Source organism: Haliotis rufescens, unplaced genomic scaffold (genome assembly GCF_023055435.1).
Source record: "Haliotis rufescens isolate VD_foot unplaced genomic scaffold, xgHalRufe1.0.p SCAF_8, whole genome shotgun sequence".
Classification (NCBI taxonomy): Eukaryota; Metazoa; Mollusca; class Gastropoda; order Lepetellida; family Haliotidae; genus Haliotis; species Haliotis rufescens.
In genome coordinates, this window is record NW_025964372.1 from 20,657,800 (window position 1) to 20,677,332 (window position 19,533).

General features: G+C 42.4%; 1 protein-coding gene across 1 annotated transcript in view; it reads left to right on the forward strand.

Annotated features, from left to right (window-relative positions):
* Positions 1–18,114, forward strand: part of LOC124114162 — a 74,131-nt gene extending 56,017 nt beyond the window's left edge. Inside the window, exons 19-32 of the mRNA XM_046474731.2 lie at positions 1,195–1,233; positions 1,771–1,934; positions 2,382–2,498; positions 3,367–3,558; positions 4,044–4,110; positions 6,476–6,526; positions 7,500–7,780; positions 8,761–8,952; positions 9,297–9,369; positions 9,938–9,979; positions 12,365–12,528; positions 13,008–13,124; positions 15,002–15,193; positions 17,368–18,114. Of these exons, the coding sequence (XP_046330687.2) occupies positions 1,195–1,233; positions 1,771–1,934; positions 2,382–2,498; positions 3,367–3,558; positions 4,044–4,110; positions 6,476–6,526; positions 7,500–7,780; positions 8,761–8,952; positions 9,297–9,369; positions 9,938–9,979; positions 12,365–12,528; positions 13,008–13,124; positions 15,002–15,193; positions 17,368–17,439 (1,763 nt within the window). The 3' untranslated portion in view covers positions 17,440–18,114. The remainder of the gene's footprint in view (positions 1–1,194; positions 1,234–1,770; positions 1,935–2,381; positions 2,499–3,366; positions 3,559–4,043; positions 4,111–6,475; positions 6,527–7,499; positions 7,781–8,760; positions 8,953–9,296; positions 9,370–9,937; positions 9,980–12,364; positions 12,529–13,007; positions 13,125–15,001; positions 15,194–17,367) is intronic.
* Positions 18,115–19,533: the final 1,419 nt, after the last annotated feature.

Below are 19,533 nucleotides of genomic sequence, written 5' to 3' on the forward strand. Positions count from 1 at the left end.
ACTGCTAGATGTGTATACAACTCCTCACACTGCTAGATGTGTATACAGCTCCTCACAATAGATGTGTATACAGCTCCTCACACTGCTAGACGTGTATACAACTCCTCACACTGCTAGATGTGTATACAGCTCCTCACACTGCTAGATGTGTATACAACTCCTCACACTGCTAGATGTGTATACAGCTCCTCACAATAGATGTGTATACAGCTCCTCACACTGCTAGACGTGTATACAACTCCTCACACTGCTAGATGTGTATACAGCTCCTCACACTGCCTTTCTGCACATGCCAGACACCAACCTTAAGGTTACACACAACCAAATGTTTTCCCATAGACTTCTATAGTAACGTTATATTTTTTTAAAAATAACTTAACATTCAACAGCTATTGCCTGTACGTGTGTGCACAGTTTGGCCTAAGAGCAGCAATAAAAACATAAAAAATGACAAGCTTAGCCAGCTCCTTTTCCGAGTATGTCACACTGACTGAATGTCACCTACTTGAAAATATCTGTGGTAAGTCAGCATAAGTCATCATGTTGAAAAAGACAGTACTAAATATAGAAAAACATGGTCAGTTTTAATAACTGGATGGATGTACATTTAAAAGACATTAAAGTCTTACACAATGTCCTCCAATCACAGCCTGCAGATATCTCTCGATCTGCACTGAAGGCTCCCTACAAAAACTGAACTGTCCCAACTGGTTCTGATTTGGTGTAGTAGAACCTGTAACCTACTGCAGCCAGTTCTGTCAACGACTGTTGATGGAGACTGATATTTTATGAGCACTTCCTCCACTTCATCAGTGTACTTGAGGCATACTGTATACACATGTTGAAATACTACACACACAATGAGGTGAGGTGAAATGGGGTTTAACGTCGCGTCCAAGATTATTGCACTTATATAGCGACGTGCATGTACGTGTGTGTGTTTGTGTGACTGCTTGTACTAGTCCGGACTGATGCCGATTTATAGTGCTAGCTCACTGAGATACCATGCCGCAGTTTAACATGAATACCCCACTAAGACACAGTATGCTGACTCCGAGCCGACCAGTCCTTGTTTTAGCCCCTAAACCACGGAGGCGGTCATATACACACAATGAACATATAAAGAGTTCTGCATTCTGAATCTTGTTGATTTTATCAGTTTCCCTTCATTTAATCCGTTCCTTCTTATTCCAGAAGCCGCCCTGCAGAACACCAAGGTGGTGTTTGTTGTGGGTGAGTTCACTTACTTATGCCCTTTATATCAAACATTTATATATCCCCCCTATGTCATGCATATGGGGGTGGTCGGGTAGCCTAGTGGTTAAAGTGTTCGCTTATCACGCAGAAAACCCAGGTTCGATTCCCGACATGGGTACAATGTGTGAAGCCCATTTCTTGTGTCCCCACCATTTCTGGTGATATTACTTGAATATTGCTAAAAGCGGCCTAAAACCATACTCACTCACTCATGCATGTGGATGATAGGGTGTCTGGACTGTCTTGTCCAGAATTGATAATTTACAAGCCACCTTCATTCAGCAAAGTCCCAGTGGAAGCTATAGTTCTCTGGACACATCTCCTCCCAGAATCTGCTGGTCATGGGTTTGAATCCCAGATTTGCCCTCATCATTGTTTTGTCAGTACAATGCTCATGGATAAAACCATGTTTGTTAACATCGACTTCCTGTTTCTTTGGGCCGACACGTTAAGCTGACGTACGCTGTCATATAACTGTTCCAAACTCATTATCTCCCCTTGTGTTGCCACCAGGTGGACCCGGCAGTGGTAAGGGTACACAATGTGCAAAGATCGTGGAGAAGTACGGCTTCACCCACCTTTCCAGTGGTGACCTCTTGAGGGCAGAGGTCGCATCAGGGTCAGATCGTGGCAAGAGGCTGAATGAAACGATGGAGAAGGGTGATTTGGTTTCACTGGTGAGTTCAAGACTTAATATCTATATATCAATATACACGAACAACACAGGAAAATAATCACTTTTGATGATATATATCATGACAATCTTTATTTGTATTCATTTGGTGGGGTGGTTGTTCAACACTGAATGAAATCAACAGTAGAACAGTAAAAAAATATGAGGAAAGTGTTCCTGATCTGTAATTTATTTATTCCAATGACAGTACATTATGTTGTCTTTTTCACATGACCCTGTTGTCTATGTCACATGACCCTGTTGTCTATGTCACATGACCAAGTTGTTTATGTCACATGACCCTGTTGTCTATGTCACATGACCCTGTTGTCTATGTCTCATGACCATGTTGTCTGTCACATGACCCTATTTTCTGCATGTCGGATGGCCGTGCTGTCTGTCACATGACCCTGTTGTTTGTGTGTCATATAAACCTGTTCTCTGTCAACAGGATGAGGTCCTGCTGCTGCTGAAGGAAGCCATGTTGGCCAAGGCTGCCTCTAGTAAAGGTTTCCTCATCGATGGCTACCCCCGGGAACTGGACCAGGGGAAGAGGTTCGAGAGCGAGGTACGTATCATCAAACTTCGTCAGTGTTCTCTTCTACAGCAAACCAGTCAGAATAGATCACCAATATCTCTTGATGATCCTGAGAGACAAGTAAAGAGGATTGGTTGGACACAATGACTGTGAATGGATAGTTTGGTTGAGTGAAGACAAAGCTTCAGATGCAGCCTGACTGGCTTCTTGCATCTTCCTGAGGCAAGAGAGTTGACTATATAAGTCCAGTTTCCTCCCTTGCTGAACTGGGCAGGAATTATGGAGTTATAGTTTGGCTGGACTAATGAGTCTATGCATAGTAAAATCAAAATCGCGTAACAAAACGGACATCTGGTTCGTAAACTGCCTTTCAGATTTCCGTTCATTGCAGGGTTTACAAATCATGTGTACTGCCAACTCGGCATCCACAGATATTTCCCAAATCTTTTCATGTTTTTAATGAAGGTGCTCACCTGATTTGATGAACTACGTGAAGTAACACTTGTTTTATCACAATATAGATCTTGACTATCGATCAGATCTTCTTGACTGGGCTGCCATTTTGTTTGAGGCAAATTCATGTGATATGAGAGGTGGAATCTGATTTGGTCAATAGGAGGGACATAGAAGGGACATAACTCGTAATAGCCACTGGTGACACTACAATCGAGCCCAGAAATTCCTGCCCATTTTGGCAAGGGTTAAACTGAACTTTTGTAGTCAGTTGACTCTCTTGCCTCGGGAAGATGAGCTTCTTGAGTCATTGTATCAAAACAAAACTTCTCAGTGTTCACGCCATCAACCCCTAGGTTGCCTCCTCCAGATCTTGTCATACTTGACATTATGTAATATTGTGATATTTTGAGCTCCATGATGATCTCCCTTGTTTGTCCTGTAGGTGGCGCCAGCAGAGTTTGTCCTATACTTTGAGGTGGCTGATGAAACGATGACTGCGAGACTCCTGGATCGGGCAAAGACAAGTGGGCGTGTGGACGACAATGAGGAGACGATCAAGAAGAGGCTGAAGACCTTCCACGATGTGACCACACCTGTTGTAGACTACTACCAGTCTCAGGGCAAAGTGAAAAAGGTGAGGGTGTGGATAGAGTTGCTGCTGTGAGAGATGAAGAGGGCAGTATGTTTTATCTTTACTAGAACCAATCTACATGGGATGAGATGAGTTCAGAGGCTGTCATATGATATTTACCTGTGTAAAAATGTGTATGTTTCCATATATGTCTGTGTGTGTCTGTTCTTATCATCACTAGTTGATAGTGATTCATAAATGCATGTACGATTGTATGCTTGTCTGTATGTGTGTCTATGTATGTGTGTCTATGGATGTATGTCTGTGTCCTGTGATGGTTTCTCTGTATGCAACTTCACATGTCTGTGAGTGTTTTTATGTGCACATATGTGTCTGTCTGTGCCTGAGGAATGTAGTCATCAGGTTACATCTGTCTGTGTCTCAGTTTGTGTCTGAGAAATGTATTCTAGATTACATCTGCCTGTCTGTGTCTGCGTCTGCATGTCTGTGTATGAGGAATGTAGTCATCAGGTTATGTCTGTGTGCAGGTTGCAGCCGAGGTTGGCCCTGATGTTGTCTTCAAGGAGGTGGAGAAGATATTTGATGCCTTCACAGGTGAGTGGTGAGAGGTAAAATATTTCTTCACCAAAATTGGCACATAAAGAGGTCTAGCGGTAAACTGGTGCATTTTGTTAGTTGGGATTTTAAAAAAATAAAATAAATTCAAGTTTCCCTGGCAACGACCCTGACTTAGACTGAAAATGGCGGTAGTGCTCATTTCCGGAGCAGATCTTGAAAACCGTACAATATTCTGTCATTGTTGAAAGAAAACAGTATCCAGGAACTTTAGCATGGGTCCTCACAATCCACAAGTCTCAAGGTAGCATCTATGAACAGATGATTGGGAACATGACAATTACACAAGGAAGTAAATTTAAAGCCCAGCCTCGTCAAGTGTATACTATGCTCAGTAGGGTCAAATTAAGGAAAGACCTTAAACTTGTAGGTTTTGCTGAACACAAAATTGTAGTATACAAAAAAACATTGGATGAGATGACAAGATTGCGGAATGAAAGACTGTTTACCTGGACACACCCTGTAGAGAACAGTCATGGCGATGGACTCAAGGTGGCTCACATGATTGTTCCATCCATCAGTGCTCATTTCGAAGATGTGAAGAAGGATAAGTTTGTTGGTGTGCTAGATGTTTTGTGTTTCACAGAAACACACATTAATGATTACAGTGAAAGAGACCTGCCAGGATATCAAGTCTATCCAGGAGACACTACACATGGTATTACTGTGTATGTTTCAACAAGTTACAAGAACAGTGTCCAGCTATGTGATGTAATGTCATCTCGCAGTATTGAATACATTTCCTTTGTTGTTGGCAAGTTTTGCATTGCTTGTGTGCATGTTCCTCCATAGACACGGTTGTCGCATTCACTTACTAAGTTCATGCAGAAACTTCAGGATCTCTCCAAGCAGCATGAATGTGAACATGTCCTAGTTACTGGGGATTTCAACTGTGATCTGAGTGAAAAACTGCAACTTGAAGATTTCTTTAATGTGTGGAAAATGACTCAACTCATTCATCCTCCCAACTCACTGTCTTGGTGACACTGGACTTGTTGTTTACCCATCATGCCAGTGCTGTAGCATTCCAGACTCCAGTCTACTACTCAGATCATCAGATGATTGGTGCTCTACTTCTCAGTACACCTCATGGTGACCCCTGCTCTCAATGATCTCTAAGTAAAGTAAGAACTCCCTTACTTCTCTGGTTATTGTTTAAGTAATAACACAACTCATTACAAATACAACAGTGTAACTGCATCTTAAACCTACTCAACTGTATAAACACTGCCTCCTTTCCTGTATATATTCTTGTCAACCATAGTCTGCACTTCACTTGCTTGATAACGGTGTTAGAACCTACACCGAAACGTCGCTCCTAATTGTAATAAAGAAGTTGTTCATCCATATGTCTCATCCTTACTCGTTACAAATACAGTTATGTATTCTATCATAAACTGCAGATGGCAAAACCCAACAGTAATAACGTTTTTAGTGCTGCTATTAGGCCATTTACAAAAAGGTCCAGTGAACATAGTTCACAGGAGCTAATGCATTGCACACAACCTTACATGTCATATTGACGGGGGATATGAGTATTTCATGCTTGTTATTTTTGAGAGCTCCCTGTGCGCTTATTATGTCGAATACGGTACATGTTGTACAGATACACTGATATCCTACATAACGTGAACCAGGGTCAACTGATAAGAGGAGACATTATCACCTTCAGTGTTACCATAAAGTCCTGAGGAATGTCAGGATATTGCATATTCTAGGACTTTGAGTTTGCGTCACTCGGCATCTTGCAACAACCATGGAACCTGTCCAACTAGATTGTCCATGATTAATTTTTGTTGATTTGTATCAGTTACAGCCTGTTTAGAGTTAATATATATCAGCTGTGGATGGCAGTTTATGTGGTGGGAGATAAATGACAGGTAACTGTTACACATAGGGTGCCGACAGAGCTAAAACAGGCATGAGATTACCGGCACATAAAGACATATTGACATAATAAATCGGTTGAAGCCGAGATAAGCGAATGTAGGTCAGCTGACTGAGTTAGACTGGATATTATGGGTGCGTATATCCCCCTGCAGATCTAGTATATCCTCCCTGCAGATCTAGTTTATCTTCCCTGCAGATCTAGTATATCCTCCCTGCAGATCTAGTTTATCCTCCCTGCAGCCATTAGACAATGGCAACTGTGTTTGCGGTATTGAAACTGGGATATATCACCTTGGTGTTTAACAGTTGTATCTCCTGAGGAAACGTGTTCAATGTAGTCGTTAACAGCTGTTCCTGTTTAGTGTTCATGACTGAATCGTTCATGAACGCTACAAGCATGATTTGTTCTGGGAGAGACTGTATTTATCCTGACTATTTCTCAATCTGTCCCCAGCACCTACAAGCGGCCCTGCACTGAAGGATGCAAACGTTGTGTTTATTGTCGGTGAGTTGAACTTTTTATCTTCTCATTTGTAGAATCCTTGTCTTATATTGAAGTTGGAACACATTTTGATTACAGGGAAGTTCCTTTGAAATATGCTGATATAAATAATGTCTTCTGAAAGTAGTTCAGATAGTTGTTATATTTATTTAAGGTAAGTTTGCTTTTGAGATAAGGAAGTTATCGCATCTGCGGTTGACCTTTCCCCCATGGCCTGATCTTTTTTCCACCTTGTTGAAAGCACTATTTTTAATCTGGTGTTTTGTTGGACAAATAAAACTATGTATTTCATGATGAACATACTCCTACTGATGGAATTCCTGTAGCTGTAACAAAAATAATATAAAAAAAAATAAATATGTCAGGGTCAAAGTTTCATCAGTGAGTGGGTTTGACATTGACATGGACACAATTTTTAGCATCCATGATTTCACTGGCTACACTAGGAGACTAAACTTGAACAAACTGAAACTGGATTATTTAAGATATGATGTCATCATAAATGGCATTAAAACCTGAATAACAACTTGGAAATTAGCATATTTGCACTCTAAACATTATCTAAGTTGAACTTTTACAAACCTTATTGTAGGCTCATCTGTAGGACACAGATGGCAGAGTTGCCTCCCTTAACCATGCCAGAATCTGATGATCACTGTTGCAAATCCCATATTTGCCCTCATTGTGTTTTGTGGTTTGTCATTACCATGCCCATGCTCTTGGCTAGGTAAGCATGTAGGACTTGCATCATTTTGGACATTCATTTCACACTAAACTGACTCCCCATTATTCAACTGAAATACTGCCCCAAAAAACATTATGACAATATCTCACTCACTCATCTGTGAAATAAAATGTGACCTAAGTGGTTCCACCTTTTCCAAAATTGTTGCAGCCTTACAAGGAAATTTCGTACAATTATGTTACTCTGAATTAAGTATTCAATAGTTATCTCCCCTTGTGTCCCCGCCACCAGGTGGCCCAGGCAGTGGGAAGGGAACACAAAGTGCCAAGATTGTGGAGAGATATGGGTTCACTCATCTGTCCAGCGGTGACCTCTTGAGAGCAGAGGTCGCATCAGGATCAGCACGGGGGAAGCACCTGACGGCCATCATGGAGAAAGGTGACCTTGTACCGCTGGACGAGGTCCTGCTGCTGCTGAAGGAAGCCATGGTGGCCAAGGCTGCCTCCAGTAAAGGTTTCCTCATCGACGGCTACCCCCGGGAACTGGACCAGGGGAAGAGGTTTGAGAGTGAGGTGAGGAAAATTGATTTGTTTGGGAAAGTTGTGTCAGCTGAGGAACTGGTTGATACCTGGTTGATACCTGGTTGTCCAATAAAATCTTGATCTTGCCCGTCTTGACTGGGCATCATCATTTTGTTTTGAAGCAAATGCAAGTGATAAAAGAGATGGAATTTGATTGGTCAATAGGAGGAACAGAGAAGGGGCATAACTCGTAATAGCCACTGGTGGCGCTACAATCGAGCTGGGAAAGTCAAGCCTAGTTCGGCAAGGGTGAAAACTGGACTTTTATAGTCAGTTAACTCCCTTGCCCCGGGGAGATGCACACTGGTAGAAAGTCCAGTGTTGTGACACATGTCCGATGGGGATGTTCGTACCACAGACCGGTAGAGGGGCTAGAGTTGTGACACTTGTCCGATGGGGATGTTCGTACCACAGACCGGTAGAGGGGCTAGAGTTGTGACACTTGTCTGATGGGGATGTTCGTACCACAGACAGGTAGAGGGGCTAGAGTTGCCAATTTTCAGTCATTGCAAAAAAATGTTTAAAGACTGATTTGTGACCTGCAAACACCAAGTTAATGACATGTTGCGTTAATTCAATTATCTATCATCTAAGGAGTACCCTAATTACACAGAGACTTTTCTTAGTATTATAACACATGCACTAATCATGTCTGGACCTAGACATCAGATGGAATCAGACCATGGTGGGTAGTCTCCCTTTAATCAGCTGTATGACTGCAGACACAGGTAGTCGATGCTATGTAAACTTTATATGATCACCAAGGACAGAAGGAGAAGGCTATATACATCAGGGTTAGAACTTAACACTGGCCCACTAGCCCGGGGTAGTACAAATTCCTGCAGGGTAGTACAAATGTCCAAGTTTCTCCATTGTTTTAACATTAAAAGGGCATTTTATCTTTACCTGGCTAGTAAAGCTTTTGAGCCGTGTTCTAATCCTGTTACCATACTATCTCCTTTGTTTTCCAGATTGCTGTGGCAAAGTTTGTGATGTATTTCAATGTCCCTGACGATGTGATGACGAAGCGTCTCCTAGAACGGGCCAAGACGAGCGGTCGAGTGGACGACAACGAGGAGACGATCAAGAAAAGGTTGCTGACGTTCCACAACATCACAACCCCTGTCATTGATTACTACAAGGAGCAGAACAAAGTCCGAGAGGTCTGGTAGACAGCCTTAATTTCGTTATCTTGAGCATTTTTCTTTTAATGTCATGAATGGGATTTTGTTATGTTATGCTTAAAATTTATAAATGTCATTATTTCAGAATTAGTGTCATTTTCAAAATTTATTTTAGAACAAGTTGTAGTGAAGTAATCTCGTGTACATGTGTACATAGTTTTAGAAAAACATGAAATATTTTTCTTTGTGCAACCAGTTGTATTGAAAGTTTTCTCATGTTTGTGAACAGTTGTAGTGAAAGTAGTTTCAAGTATTAAAGTGGACATAGTTGTATGGAAAGTAGTCTTATGTACCTGAAGATGATAACTATGTTTGTGTTTCAGATTGAGGCTGTTGGAACGGTGGATGAAATCTTCAGTAATGTGGAGAAAGCTTTTGATGCTGAATTTAAACCAAGTAAGTAGCTGTGTCAGGATCTGCTGGTTGTGGGTTAGAAGCCAAAATTTTACCTAATTATGATCGTTTACATGTCCGCACCACACCTGTTCTCGTGGGTTTTGTCAAAAGGGTACACCTCGATCATCAAGGTTTGAAATTAGTGTAAGTGTGCTTGTCTGAGAGTATGGTGGTAACATTAAGGAAGGACCATCTAAGTGACTCTTCCTTGTGGAGTACCACGCTTTCCATAAGGTAGATGTCAACTCTGTAGCCAGAGACCATATACTGGTATACGCTCTTTGCTGTAGCAGATCATTACACAATCAGGACTTGTGAAAACAGTAATTAATCACCTGCGTCAGTTTGGACTTTCCACGATCCTCCCATTCAAATGACACACAGTGATATAAATGAACAACAGTCCAAAACAGCCTGAACCATGACACAAGGTCATCATATTATGTTTCTTTTCCATTAGACTTTTTACTTTCGAAAAGGAACAAATGACTACATTCATATTCTTGAAAGAAATATTCAATGCCTTCATGAACTAGCCGGTACTTACATAAGTGTCATTGTCTTGCAGATACAGAGGGCCTGAAGGATGCCAAGGTGGTCTTTGTTGTCGGTAAGAAGGGAGCAGAGCAGTGCTTTGTTATTGTTGTCCTGTTGACATTGCACCTCTCAGTAACCTTGGTCCGATTAGGTCCCCAGTCCCTGATGCTTGTCTCCCTGTTGGGATTCCAGGGAAGAATACGTCCCCAGTACCCCATGCTTGTGTCTGTGGGGATTCCAGGGCAGAATAGGTCCTCAGTACCCCATGCTTGTCTCTCTGTGGGGATTCCAGGGCAGAATAGGACCTCAGTACCCCATGCTTGTCTCTTCTGTGGGGATTCCAGGGCAGAATAGGTCCTCAGTACCCCATGCTTGTCTCTCTGTGGGGATTCCAGGGCAGAATAGGACCTCAGTACCCCATGCTTGTCTCTCTGTGGGGATTCCAGGGCAGAATAGGTCCTCAGTACCCCATGCTTGTCTCTCTGTGGGGATTCCAGGGCAGAATAGGACCTCAGTACCCCATGCTTGTCTCTCTGTGGGGATTCCAAGGCAGAATAAGTCCTCAGTACCCCATGCTTGTCTCCCTAGAGGGATTCCAGGGCAAAAATAGGTCCTCAGTACCCCATGCTTGTCTCCTTGTAGGGATTCCTGGCAGAATAGGACCTCAGTACCCCATGCTTGTCTCTCTGTGGGGATTCTAAGGCAGAATAAGTCCTCAGTACCCCATGCTTGTCTCCCTAGAGGGATTCCAGGGCAGAATAGGACCTCAGTACCCCATGCTTGTCTCTCTGTGGGGATTCTAAAGCAGAATAAGTCCTCAGTACCCCATGCTTGTCTCCCTAGAGGGATTCCAGGGCAGAATAGGACCTCAGTACCCCATGCTTGTCTCTCTGTGGGGATTCTAAGGCAGAATAAGTCCTCAGTACCCCATGCTTTTCTCTCTGTAGGGATTCCAGGGCAGAATAGGTCCTCAGTACCCCATGCTTGTCTCCTTGTAGGGATTCCTGGCAGAATAGGACCTCAGTACCCCATGCTTGTCTCTCTGTGGGGATTCCAGGGCAGAATAGGACCTCAGTACCCCATGCTTGTCTCTCTGTGGGGATTCCAAGGCAGAATAAGTCCTCAGTACCCCATGCTTGTCTCCCTAGAGGGATTCCAGGGCAAAAATAGGTCCTCAGTACCCCATGCTTGTCTCCTTGTAGGGATTCCTGGCAGAATAGGACCTCAGTACCCCATGCTTGTCTCTCTGTGGGGATTCTAAGGCAGAATAAGTCCTCAGTACCCCATGCTTGTCTCCCTAGAGGGATTCCAGGGCAGAATAGGACCTCAGTACCCCATGCTTGTCTCTCTGTGGGGATTCTAAAGCAGAATAAGTCCTCAGTACCCCATGCTTGTCTCCCTAGAGGGATTCCAGGGCAGAATAGGACCTCAGTACCCCATGCTTGTCTCTCTGTGGGGATTCTAAGGCAGAATAAGTCCTCAGTACCCCATGCTTTTCTCTCTGTAGGGATTCCAGGGCAGAATAGGTCCTCAGTACCCCATGCTTGTCTCCTTGTAGGGATTCCTGGCAGAATAGGACCTCAGTACCCCATGCTTGTCTCTCTGTGGGGATTCCAGGGCAGAATAGGACCTCAGTACCCCATGCTTGTCTCTCTGTGGGGATTCCAGGGCAGAATAGGTCCTCAGTACCCCATGCTTGTCTCTCTGTGGGGATTCCAGGGCAGAATAGGACCTCAGTACCCCATGCTTGTCTTTCTGTGGGGATTCCAGGGCAGAATAGGTCCTCAGTACCCCATGCTTGTCTCTCTGTGGGGATTCTTAGGCAGAATAAGTCCTCAGTACCCCATGCTTGTCTCCCTAGAGGGATTCCAGGGCAGAATAGGACCTCAGTACCCTATGCTTGTCTTCTTGTAGGGATTCCAGGGCAGAATAGGACCTCAGTACCCCATGCTTGTCTTCTTGTAGGGATTCCAGGGCTGAATAGGTCCTTGATACCCCATGCTTGTCTCCCTGTAGGGATTCCAGGGCAGAATAGGTCCCCAATACTTATGCTTGTCAAACTGTAGGGATTCCAGGTCAGAGTAGGTTCCCAGTACCCCATGCTTGTCTCCCTGTTGGAATTAAAGGGCAGAATAGGTCCCCAGTACAGCTTGTCTCCTTGTAGGGATTTTTAAGCAGAATGGAATGGATAGTTTCTTTTGCCATAATGCGGTCATCTGCAAAGTCATGATCTAACATAGATTTAATAAAACTTGGCTGACTAATCCGAGTGCAGGATTCTATACTGTCATGGTAGAATGTACACTGACAAAATTACTGCTAATGAACCAACTTCCCTTCCATGAAACACCACGTTTTTCAAATTGTTGTTGTCACTCTATATAGCTGAAAAAATGACTATTATGTAAATTATTTACTCAGTCACTAACTGACACGCCCACTACATTCCTTCCTGTAGGTGGACCAGGCAGTGGGAAGGGAACACAGTGCAGCAAGATCGTCGAGAAGTACGGCTTCTGTCACCTATCATCAGGGGACCTCCTCCGGGCCGAGGTGGCCTCAGGGTCAGACCGTGGAAAGAAGCTGAATGAGATCATGGAGAAGGGAGACCTGGTGTCGCTGGTAGGTGGGGAACACCTGGTGTCACTGGTAGGGCTGTGTCTTGGCCAAAAAAATTATTGCAATATATTGCAAAACAGGTATCTGCAATGATGTCAAAGTCAGCTTGGTCTATCACCGCCATTTTGTAGTCATGGATACAGGGGAGATAACCATGTGAAAGAAGAATCACTGCCACGTTTCCACCATATGAGAATCATTTCACAGGGAAACATCATTTGTGAATGAATAGCTGTATAGATTTTAGGTTTAACGAGACAAATAATAATGAAACTTGTTATATACTTTTTACTCTATATACCTGAACACTGAAAACATATAGCAATAGGTATTGTTTGAAAAGTGCATACCGGTTATGCCATGCAGTCCTAGTCACTGGTAGGTGGGCGGACACCTGGAGACACTAGTAAGTGGTGCTAGGACCCACCTGAGCATGGGCATGACCTTCAGTCATTTTCATTGAGGATACACACTATTTTCAGGATGTGGTCCTTGACCTGCTGAAGGAAGCCATGGCTGCTAACCTCACCAAGTCCAAGTGTTTCCTCATCGACGGCTACCCTCGAGAGATGGAGCAAGGGAAGAGGTTCGAGAATGAGGTGAGAGGCGGTGGTCTATTTCATCTCATTGAATTTAAGTGTGAGTGAGTATGGTTGTACGCAGCTTTTGGGAATATTCCAGCAATATCACGGTGGGGGACACCAGAAATGGGCTTCACACAGGAATTTAAGATGTACAGATATGAGTAGTGCTTGTCACGTTATTGGTAGTGTTACTATTAATCTTACCTATTTTTATATTTTACAAAGTACCTTTAAGTGATAGTGGTTGTTTAGTTAGTTAGTTAGGTATGGATAGTGTTATCGTGCTATATATGGTGTTTATGGGTGTGTTGCTGATAATGTTTAAAATGGATAGTATAATACAGGTGTTACTAGTTGTGTTTCTGTTTCTGTCCTGGTTGTGTTCCAGTTGTGTTCCAGTTGTGTTACAGTTGCGTTACAGTTGTGTAACCATTAACTGGCAGTGTTATGGTTTGTTAGTATCCAACCCTTCTTATGTAGTAAATAAAAAATGTGACAATTCCTATAGGGGAGACAGAGGATATTTCCTATTTATTATATACTTATTGTGTACTTGTCTTCCAGACAATTTAATTATTTCATTACAAATGTAAAACCTGGAAACATAAATTCTCCCTAACACACAGCGACTTAAAAAGTTCTTTCGTGTTTGCAAAATCTTAAAAAGTATAAACAAAAGTATGTAAAGGTATTTAGGATCACAAAAATTCTTTATCATACATTTAAATATGATTATATACAAAATCAACTTCAACCAAAAATATTCTTGAAAACTACGAGACTGCTGTTGAAAGCAACAGAATACACGCAGGTCAAGTAACAAAAATGGTGCTTTGCGAAACGAACAGTTTCGATTGACGAGTTAAATGAGAAATTTACAGTTTATAACAAAACATTTACAAGAGAATAACATTTTGCAAGAAGTGATATTGACTCAATAAATAACCATCTGTCATTATTTTGGCTTGTCAATGTCATCTCCCCGAGGGAGTTAACTGATTATGAAAGTCCAGTTTCCACCCTTGCTGAACTGAGTGGAATTTCCAGGCTCGATCATAGCGGCACCAGTGGCTATTACGAGTTATGTCCCTTGTATGTTCCTCCTATTGACCAATCAGATTCCATCTCTCAAATCACTTGCATTTGCTTAAAAAAAAATGACGGTGCCCAGTCAAGACAATCTGCTTGATTATCAACGTCTATATCGTAGGAAAACGAGTTTAACCCCATGAAGTGCATCAAATCACGTGAGCACCTTGATTAAAAGCACAAAAGAATTTGCAAAATATCTGTCGACGCCAAGTTGGTGGTACATATGCTTTGCATATCCTTCAGTCGACTGAAATCTGCATGTTAGAATCCATGTTGTTTACGAACTGGATGTCTAGTTTGTTACGCAAATTTGATTGGACAATACATAGACTTGTTAGTGCAGCCAAAATGTAACTCCATAATTGCAGCCTGGGTGGAAACTGGACTTTTATAGTCAGTTAATGCCCTTGCCTCTGGAAGATGTGTCAATGTGGAACTAACGTAAAAAGCATGTGAACAGTTTGTGTAGGGGCTACACACTAACGATAAGGGAGACAATTTGAGGGGAGGTAACTCTTGTATGATAATAGTTAGGTCAAAGTGTTATGTTCACTGCGCTGAAATATCAAGTGTTATGTTCACTGCAATGAAAATATCACTTTTCTCAACTTCAGAAAACTCAGTCTTTCATACTGAAGTAAATAATTGCTTGGATCAATGCTCATGATATCAATCACTGGATTGTCAGGTCCAGAGCCGATTATTTACAGACTGCTGTCATATAGCTGGAATATTGCTGAGTGCAGCGTTAACCAACCAACCAACCAACCAACCAACCAACCATGTGCTTGTGTTTCCAGATTGTCAAATGTGCAAGCGTACTGTATTTTGATGCCTCTGACGAGTCCATGACGTCCCGATTATTGGAGAGAGGGAAGAGCAGTGGGCGTGTGGACGACAACGAGGAAACCATCAAGAAGCGTCTCAATACCTTCCACAACCAGACACAGCCAGTCATCGATTTCTACAAGGATCAAGATAAACTTGTTCAGGTAGGGGAGATAACTCCACACACCAGGTAATATGGTGTTGTGAGTACATATCTAACAGCGGGAGAATGACGGCAGTGAATTAACTACTGCTGATTTTTTAGTGAGGAAAAGATCACTTTGCAATAGGTTTGACTGAATAATAACTGTTAACTGGAACATATAATCCATACTTCCTCATAGCTGTTATTCTCCGTTTATATCTCACTGTATTCTCTATATATCTTACTGTCAACCATTGGTTTACCTGACACACATTTCATTATTTTCAGCTGCCATGATTGTTTTACTGCCAGTTTGTAGAGACTGGCATAAGTTGAAAACTTGGAAACAGGTTTTTCAAATAAATTTCAAATGTTTTCCGAAATGACCGTTGAAACTTCCATTTGTGTTTCAACTTTGCTGCTATATCTGATGCTATTGGTAGTACTTTTGACACATTTGCTCCTGATTCTGACAAGCTGATGCCGTTGGTAGTGCTTCCAACACTGTTGCTCCTGATTCCGACTAGCTGCTCTAGTTTCTGATGCCGTTGGTAGTGCTTCTGACACTGTGGCTCCTGATTCCGACTGGCTGCTAGTGTTTCTGATACCGATGGTAGTGCTTCTGACACTGTTGCTCCTGATTCCGACTAGCTGCTAGTGTTTCCGATGTCGTTGGTAGTGCTTCTGACACTGTTGCTCCTGATTCCGACTGTCTGCTAGTGTTTCTGATGACGCTGGTAGTGCTTCTGACACTGTGGCTCCTGAATCGGACTGGCTGCTAGTGTTTCTGATGCTGTTGGTAGTGCTTCTGACACTGTTGCTCCTGATTCCGACTGGCTGCTAGTGTTTCCGATGCTGTTGGTAGTGCTTCTGACACTGTGGCTCCTGATTCCGACTAGCTGCTAGTGTTTCCGATGCCGTTGGTAGTGCTTCTGACACTGTTGCTCCTGATTCCGACTGTCTGCTAGTGTTTCTGATGACGCTGGTAGTGCTTCTGACACTGTGGCTCCTGAATCGGACTGGCTGCTAGTGTTTCTGATGCTGTTGGTAGTGCTTCTGACACTGTTGCTCCTGATTCCGACTGGCTGCTAGTGTTTCCGATGCTGTTGGTAGTGCTTCTGACACTGTGGCTCCTGATTCCGACTGGCTGCTAGTGTTTCTGATACCGTTGGTAGTGCTTCTGACACTGTGGCTCCTGATTCCGACTAGCTGCTAGTGTTTCCGATGCCGTTGGTAGTGCTTCTGACACTGTGGCTCCTGAATCGGACTGGCCGCTAGTGTTTCTGATGCTGTTGGTAGTGCTTCTGACACTGTTGCTCCTGATTCCGACTGGCTGCTAGTGTTTCTGATGCCGTTGGTAGTGCTTCTGACACTGTTGCTCCTGATTAAGACTAGCTGCTAGTGTTTCTGATGCTGTTGGCAGTGCTTCTGACACTGTTGCTCCTGATTAAGACTAGCTGCTAGTGTTTCTGATGCTGTTGGTAGTGCTTCTGACACTGTTGCTCCTGATTCCGACTAGCTGCTAGTGTGTCCGATGCCGTTGGTAGTGCTTCTGACACTGTTGCTCCTGATTAAGACTAGCTGCTAGTGTTTCTGATACTGTTGGTAGTGCTTCTGACACTGTGGCTCCTGATTAAGACTAGCTGCTAGTGTTTCTGATGTCGTTGGTAGTTCTGACACTGTTGCTCCTGATTAAGACTAGCTGCTAGTGTTTCTGATGCCGATGGTAGTTCTGACACTGTTGCTCCTGCTTAAGACTAGCTGCTAGTGTTTCTGATGCCGTTGGTAGTTCTGACACTGTTGCTCCTGATTAAGACTAGCTGCTAGTGTTTCTGATGCCGATGGTAGTTCTGACACTGTTGCTCCTGCTTAAGACTAGCTGCTAGTGTTTCTGATGCCGTTGGTAGTTCTGACACTGCTGCTAATTTTCCCATTGCTGCTGCTTGTCTTTCTAATATTGTTGCTTGTATTTCTGCTGCTGATGTTAGTTTTTCTGACTTGTATACAACATTGATGCTAGTGGTTCTGATAGTGTTGCTGATGATTCTGGGTTTGCTACTGGACTTTGATAGTGATGCTGATGTTTCTAAGATCAGTACTAGTGTTTCCATCTTTCGTTTCATACATAGACATAGATTTGTAACAGCCAGTAACAGGGAATGTTGTCCTGATGTGACAATGTGTGTATTTCAGATCAAGGCGGAGAGTGGGCCGGATGAAGTCTTCGTGGAGGTGAAAAATTACATGGACAACCAGAAGTGGTGAGATCGCCAGCAGTTGTTCGTGTTGCGTCAAGTGACTGGTGCGCATGGAATCCTTCAGTGGAATCCTAGAGATCCTGCTATGGACATTAAACAGTGGGCAGCAATGTAACATAAATGTATTCAGTAATGAGACATTGTTCTGAAAGTGTAACTTTGTAAGAAAATAAAACAACGTAAGCAAGCGTACCAGGGTAATACTGTACAAGAATGTTACAGTGTGAGGAAATGTAACATTAATGTATCGTTGTAAAAGTCTATAACATAAGAAAATGTAGCAATGTAGCTGTTTTTTACAGTAATGGAACAATGTTCAGAAAATGTAAGTTTAACAGAGTAACATAAAACTTAACATTGTAAGAGAATGTAGCAATGTAAGAAAGTGTAACATTCATATAACATTGTAAGAAACCTACAAGGATATGTAACATTATGATGACAGTGTTGGTGCAGGGCTATATTTGGATGTATTCAGTCTACTGTCAGAGTCCAGTGCTTGAAGTAGGAAGTCATGATATTTTCAGCCAGTGATACCTGTATTCATAACTCAGAGAGCACAACATATTTTGTACATTTATACAATGTAAATATAATAAAACTCCCCAATCTCATTAAAATCAGATCTTTGTTTTCGCTACCGCTAACCAAAGATCTGAGGACATCCCATTACGGGTCACGTCAGAACGACCTTTCGCGAACATTGACCGACCAATGAAATGACTGACGAGAAATCGTCATTTGCCAATCAGAAGGCAGCTATCTCGAGCTTTACGGCACTAGTTTCAAACTGGCGTCTACACTTCGAAACATATTTTTAAAACTGACCAAAACAACATTCTGGAATGGCTTATTGATGGCCTAGATTGTATAGATATAATCATAAAACACGTAACTGTCGTTCAGTATAACCTCTGTTAAATATTTCGAGGTTGCATGACTAGAAAACACATTCCGACTGTCACTTTCAGGATCTGGTAAGCGATGCTCTGATTGGTTGGATGAAAGGTCGTGCTGACGTGATAAATGGGATGTCCTCAGATCTTTGTTTAGTGATAGCGAGAACTAAGATCTGATTTTAATGAGATTGAAAACTCCCAGAAAATGTGGAATGGGAAGAGATTATTTATTATTTGTCAAATTCATTGTTAATGAAAAGTCGAACACTGTGATCTTCTGTTTTAGATGTGTGATTTTGTATATTTTATGTTGGTTTTGTCAGTGTTGCAGAGTCAGCAAAACACATGACAGCCATCTTGTTTGTTCGAGGTCATCTTTAGATTTTGATCTCAATGTTTTGTGTGTGCATTGCATTGTGTCCAATAGCTTGTACTAACATGTCTAAAAGTAATTTCTGTGATAACCAATGGGTGAGTCGAATCCCAAAGTATTTATAGGGCTGATTCACCCTGTATTGATGTGATAGCATACTGTATGTCCTGATGCACTGACAGTACCGTGACCTGATGTATTTACAGGGACGTCTCACTCTGTATGGATATATAAGGGGTTATTGTATGAAGCATATCCCAAACTCAGCATCAGCATATGATAAGTGTGTGATGGATATAAATTTACCCAAGTGTACTGCGTAAATACCCTTCAAACGTACCCAATGTCGGATACAACTGAGCTCAAATCCATTTCATTTAGTTCCATGACCTTGGTCTTTCTAAGAGAAACCGTTTTGTCCATGACTATTTGATTTATTCATGACAAGAAATGATGTTTTATTGGCCTTTTCTCGAGACAGTCTGGGTTCTTCCCCCGTATGACTGCAGCACTGTCCATGGTGTAACACTGCATTCTTGTACATGGCGTACAACTGCAGCACCGTCCACGGTCTAACACTGCACTCTTGTACAATGTGTATCTCCGTATCCTCGTCTATGATTCTGTGCACATGTATATGTAACATTATTACTTACGATTATGAGATTGTTCATCACAAAAGAATCATAAAGACATTATAAAAAATTATTTGAGATACTTCATCTTTTCAGAAGCACAAAGAGGTTATCTACAAACATACAAGGAGTTTCATCAGTTTAAAAGTCCTTTAGGGATACAATGTTTAATATCAAAGCACATGTTGTAGGAG